At 59.4% G+C, this 6,017-nt stretch overlaps 1 protein-coding gene across 1 annotated transcript; it reads right to left on the bottom strand.

The window, feature by feature from the left end:
* Positions 1 to 554: 554 nt before the first annotated feature.
* On the bottom strand, positions 555 to 3,893 carry LINJ_33_3170 (conserved hypothetical protein; the record flags this gene model as incomplete). The annotated part of the gene is made up of 1 exon (XM_001468324.1): positions 555 to 3,893. The coding sequence occupies one exon, from the start codon at positions 3,891 to 3,893 to the stop codon at positions 555 to 557; it is 3,339 nt and encodes a 1,112-aa protein (XP_001468361.1).
* Between the last annotated feature and the right edge of the window lie 2,124 nt (positions 3,894 to 6,017).

The raw sequence follows: 6,017 nt of genomic DNA, 5'->3' as shown, positions 1-6,017 counted from the left end.
AGAAACGATGATGCAGGCGGGGAGGCCGAGAGAGGGAAGAGGTCTCGTGTCGCCAGTAAACAAGTGCGGCTTGCGCAGCGAGGTGGGAGAAAGCCTGTGGCACTCTGGGAGAGAACGACACCCCACAGAGCACGGCAAGGATAATGTGAACCGTGCATACAGGCACACGCAGGCGCACGACAGCATGGCAAACACGGAGAAAAACACAAGCAAAAGCATAATAACCAAAATGGGGAAAACCCCCTAAAGTGCCGCCAGGAAGAGCTCGACGCAGGTGCGATGGGAAAATGTGAGGGGAGGGGACTGAGGACTGTGGAAGCGGCGGTACACACACACACACGCCGCAGACAGGCAGCTTAGCACTCGCTAATGCATTTCGCCGTGCACATACATACATGCATATACACATGTATATAGAGAACGAGAGTCCAGAAGCAACGGAGGAATCATCAAGACGGCACACGCGCACACAGGGTGAGAGATGGCTGTCGAAATCAACGGCAGCGATAGAGAAGCGTGGCTCACTCTCACGTCTGCCGGCGGTGCGATCTCGATTAGAGCTCACCGCCGCAGTTGATGTTCCACTCCTGCAGCAGGCGGTAGGCGTCCTGCAGCAGTCGCTCCTGTTCGCGGAGGTAGCGCTCTACCTTGCGGCGCTGCACATCATCCTCTTCCTTCTCCAGCCGCGCCTGCGCGTTTTTGTGGGACAGCTCAACGTACTTGATGAAGCGCTTCACAGAACCGCTGCGCAAGTCGTAGTTCGGCAGCGCGGACATTTTCTGCAGCAACCCTAGCACACGCTTAATCCTCTCCTGCACCGACTCCTCTGTCTCACCCGCCTTTCGGACTTTGTCGTCGTCGGCGATGTTCAGCATGAAGCAGGTGCAGCTTGGACCACCGAGGACCAGGTGGAACACCGTCGCGTACTCGTTGCGGGTGTGCGAGATCGCTGACTGGTATGGAAAAGTGTCGTCACCGGACGTGGCCACCACGAGGGACGACAGATAGATGTCCGGCTTGCCGTCCGTCTCGCGGGTCTGCATGATGAGCACAAACGCAGCCAAGACACCCTCCGTCAGACTCTGTATTGTCGCATCCTCAGAGGCGCGCGAGAGCGTGGTGGTGAGCACGTCCTCGAACGCGCTGGGGTCCGTGACGGCGTCGTAGGTGAGGTTTGTCAAGCGCGGACCATAGATCGGCGACGGGTTCACGCCGATCTTCGTGAACGACGCCTCCGGCTCAGCGCTCGTCAGCAAGTCCTTCACCTTGTCCTTGTAGAGGTACCCCATGGCGCACGTCAGCTGAAAGTCGGCGCGCAGCTGGCCGGCCTTGTTGCTGTTCTCGTGTAGCAGCGTGCGAACAATGCGGTTGAGGATAGACCAGACGGGAGAATCGAAGCGGCCGGCGGTGTTCGGAGCGTCCACAGCCAGCACCGCGGCATTGTAGCCGCTGCACACCGCCTCGGAGACGTCGTGGACGACGCTGGAATGGTAGTTGAAGTTGTCCTCCGGACGTGTCTTCACTTCGGTCACCTCGATCGTCTGCCCTTTGTAGCTGATGGAGTTGTCCTTCATCGCCAAGGCGTGGTTGCTGTCGCGCAGCTCCTCCACAAGCACCAGTGTCTTGACCATGTTTGCCGGGCGCGAGGTGCTGCTCTTGCCCGCTGAAGACGCAGATTTGTCCTCCTTCGACTGAGAGCGGTGAGAGTTATTGGGCACCTGCGACTGCGGCGTCGGGTTCGAGTTCGGCAGCACAGGCGCGGCGCTGTGGCTCGGCGGCCCACTCATCACTCCTTCTGCCGAGGCTGGCTGCTTCTGCTGTGGCAGCGGCGACTGTGAACGCTGCGATCGAGCGGCACGTTCTGCCCGCACCTCGGCCGGGGTCGAGGACGCACACCTCACACCCGCCGGCGACTTAGATGTGTGCCGCACTTCCGCCACAGGCTCCGTCTTGCGATCCGCTTGCGCCACGCGCGGTGCCTGTGCGGCGTGGGAGTGGTGGTTCTCATTGTCGGGGTGTGCTGACTTCCCCAAGGCCTCGTCCGCTAGTGTGTCCTTTATCTGCCCAGCCGTCACATCCGGAGGCTGCTCCGGGATCGCACCGCGCAGGCGGGAGGCTGGTCGACTAGTAGGGCGTCGGCTGCGTTGACGCGAGGCACTGCGGGCCGTCTTCTCCTCTGCTTCCGTCTTCTCCGCTTCGAGCTTGCGTTGCCGCTCCGCTATCAGAGCGGCGGCACGCGCGGCCTCTTTCGCCTCCTCGAGGCGCTTCATATCCTCAAAGCGCCGCTTCTCCTCCTCCCGCTGGCGCTCGCGCGCGGCAAGGGCGGCGTCCCGTTCGCGCTTGCGCTCCCCGTCCATCTTCGTCAGCATCTCCTTCCGCTGGCGCGCCTCGTCCTCTTTCTTCTGTCGCCGCCTCTGCGCCTCCTCTTCGCGCTGCCTCTGCGCCTCCTCCATCAGTTGCTGCTGACGCTGGCGCTCATCGCGCGCCGCGCGGGCGGCTTCCTCGCGCTCGCGGCGCTGCTCGGCGCGGAGAGCCGCCTCCTTCTCCGAGTCGTGGAGGCCGCCGTCAACCATCTCATCATTCACCTCCTCCGCCACTGGGAACTCCACAACGCTCATCGAGGTGAGGCGACTGACGGAGCGTGCTGCCTGGCGGCTGCGTGGGCGAGCGGGGCGGCCCTCGCCGTTGGCGGTGGAGCCCCTCGTTGCGTTGGTAGTTGAGCTGCTGTCCACGGCGTGGGCAGTCTCTGTCGCCTCGTTCGGCGGTTCAGACAGCTTCGACGCGGGCGTCTTCGTGGTCGCCGATGTCTGCTGTGGCTCTTCCTTAGCGGGCAGCTCCACCGGCGCCGTCTGCGGCGTCGGTGCATTCGGGGCGGCCGGCTTCGGCTTCGGTCGGACGTCGTCGGCCAGGAGCGGAATGTCATCGATCGACTCAGTCGTAAGGGGTTTTGTTTCCTGCGTATTCATGGTCTCCGATGCCTTGCCTGCACGCCCCTTGGCCGTCTCAAGAGCTGACATGCAGCGATCACTCGCACCCGTCGGCGTCGGCTTCGGTTCGGTCGCCTGCTGCGTGCTGGTCTTGGGCCCCTTGTCAGGCGCACCGCCGGACACGCCCTTGCTCTTGTTGGTCGTGTCGCTTGCTTCGGTCGAAGACTGCATCGGCGCGTCGTGCGCCTCGCCATTTTGGTCCGCCGCGCTGCTAGGCTTCACCGTGCTCGGTGTCGACTTGCCAGACGCCTTGGACGCGTCCGTTTCCGCCAGGCCACTTCGCCGGGCATTGCGAGAGGCGTCGACGCGCTCGTCCGCAGCCTCCTTAGTCGCTGCTACCTTCTCCCCCGATGCCGGCATCTTCTCGTGCGCGCTGCGGCCGTCGTTGCCATCTGGACCCATGCCAGCGGCCCCTGTTCCGCGGTCTGTGATGGATGACGCACCGGGCTTGCCACTGAGGTTCATGAGGGAACCACCAGCCGCGCTGTTCGCGCCGTACAGGGAGCCGCCAAAGCCGTCTGCGCCGGCGAAGCGGTAGCTTCCCCAGTTCGAGTCGAACCGACGTGAAAAATCCTGCGCAGAAGCGAGGCGATCGAGATCTCGCCGACTGGAAAAAATCTTTGTGACAATGATCTCCTCATTTGTGTCGCCCATCACATCCCTTGCATCGGGCTGTGCGTACATGCTGCGTGTGCCGTACATGCTGCTATGTCCGGCGTCGTGCATTCTCTCACCGTCAAACGCGGCGGCGCCACTGTAACCGCCAGCGCCGTAGCCTCTGCAGTAGGCGCCAGCGCCAAAACTGCTGTTTATAGGACCGGCACCCCAGCCAGCACCCACGCCCGGCCCGCTCAGCTTTGTTGCGCCATCGCCACTGAATGCCGCGGCCTGCTGCTGTTGATACATGTGGTATCCGTGAGTGTTACTGTTGAACTGCGTGCCTGAGACTCTCTTCTCTGTCTTGCGCAGGGGCTAGAAGAGGGGACGGAGTACGGTATAGTGGGGCAACCGCTCCTGGAGGCACCGCTGACATAAGCAGATCAACAACCAGCGGCGGCACAGCGACGGCAACTGGGATTTGCACGCAGAAATGCACCGGCGATGGAAGGGGTGGTCAAGCAAAGAAGAATGCGAACACGCGCGATGCGACGAAGGCGCCAACGCCGACGCCGAGGCGAAGACCCACACGCAAGTACGGAGACACAACTCTCACGCACAACAGCGGCACGCTGCGAGGGGAGGGAACCGCTGATCGGCAAAGGAAAAAAAATAAAGGAAACAAAACACGGAGTGCAGCGACAACCAAAGAAAGAGAGAGAACACACGACTATGAAGCGACACGCGCACTGCTTGTGTGTACGAGTGCTTAACAGAGAAGGGAGGAAGATGGTGTGCGGGTGGGGGCTGTGCGACGCAAGTGACCAACTAGGCTTGATTCTTCAACCCGTCCGTGCGGAGAGCCACGAGAGAGCGAGAGAGGAGAAAGAGAGCGCAAAAAGACGTCGATGAATCACTGATGAGTGAGGGGGGCACCGACGATAAAGACAGACCGAGTGAAAATAAGCTCAGAGAGAGAAAGGAGGTGATAAAAGAAGGGACAGTGGTAGCAGTAATCGAAGAGCCGATTCTTGATTTCATTCATCGGCACCGCATACGCCCTCGAGGGATGGGGTCAGGGGGGGGAGAGAGCACCGTATATCCCACCTGAGGCATTCCTTCAGTTTTACCTCCTGAACGGGAATGAAGTACGGAGGCACTCGCAGCAGACGCATGCCACTCTTCATGAGTGGCGATCGTGCATGCAAAAACAAACCCTACCGCAAGTCGCCCTGGTAGGCTCGACCGCCCTTCGATTTTCTCACCTACATCGTCAAAGTCTTCCCCCGCCCTCAATTCGCGCACAATGAATTTTCTTTTTTTCTCTTTCGCTGCAAGGTGATGGGCGTGCACCAGCGCATACACGATACGCAAGCAAGTGTTTGGGTGCCACAAGGAGGTCATCGGTGACGGCGTGCGCGCGCCCGTACCTGTCTGTGCATCTTTCGGATTCTCCAAGGTCTCCACAAACCAGCAACTTGGACCGTGCTGTTCTCCACGCCTGACAGACCGAGGGCGGGCAGAGGGAGATCGAGAGCACAATGCCGAGACGGTGAAGGAAGCGAAGGCGACGAAACGAAAAAGCGCGAACAATTCGCGTGCACCTCTAAAGAAGCGGACGATGAAAAACAAACCTGCGGGGCAGAGAAGCAGACACAATCACACGCTGAGCACATGGACTTTGGGCGTACGTCCAGATGAAAATCTTCGGCGTACAGACACGCACGAGGGCACCGCCACACACATCTGCATGCACCTGGACCATACACAGTTCAATCAACTTGTGTTTGCCAACATATGCCCTACAGCAGGGCAAGAACACCTAGGAATGCTGAGAGCGAAAGAAAGCAGGGAAGGCAAAGAGCCCATGCCAGCACAACACATCGGCAACGAACAGGACAGCAAAAGAAGTGAGAAGCAACGGAAGTACGTACACACACAATTGCAGCGTCAAGGGAGCGAGAGAAGAGATGGAATCGCAGCGCGGAACAGCTGTGCACGCATGCATGCACAGCTGTCCAAGAGTGACGGGTGCTCATGTAAGCCCTTGTGCTCCCTCAGACCCCCTTCCCATGCTCCCTTTTATGTTCTGCGGCGTTTGTATGAGACCAGTCACATAAGATACTGCAAAAAAAAGGAGCAAAAAAAAAACACCGAAATCTCGCTAGCGAGCGAGAGACAGCGTGCGACATTGCACATAAAAGACCGACGATCCGCGCACACACAAACACAAATGCAATGGACTAGAAAAAAAATAGAAAAGACACCAGTTCTCCAAAAGAAGACCGCCGACACGCGTCGAGATGAAAAAAAAATGATTTCCAGAAAATAACAGAAAACAAGAAAGTGAGGCAGACACAAGCGCGCATGCAGACAGCAACGACCCATTAAAACACAGAATACAAATCAAGATGCGGAGGGTGTGGAGAAACG

Source organism: Leishmania infantum, chromosome 33 (assembly GCF_000002875.2).
Source record: "Leishmania infantum JPCM5 genome chromosome 33".
NCBI classification, from domain to species: domain Eukaryota; phylum Euglenozoa; class Kinetoplastea; order Trypanosomatida; family Trypanosomatidae; genus Leishmania; species Leishmania infantum.
This window is presented reverse-complemented; position numbering and strand designations above follow the sequence as displayed.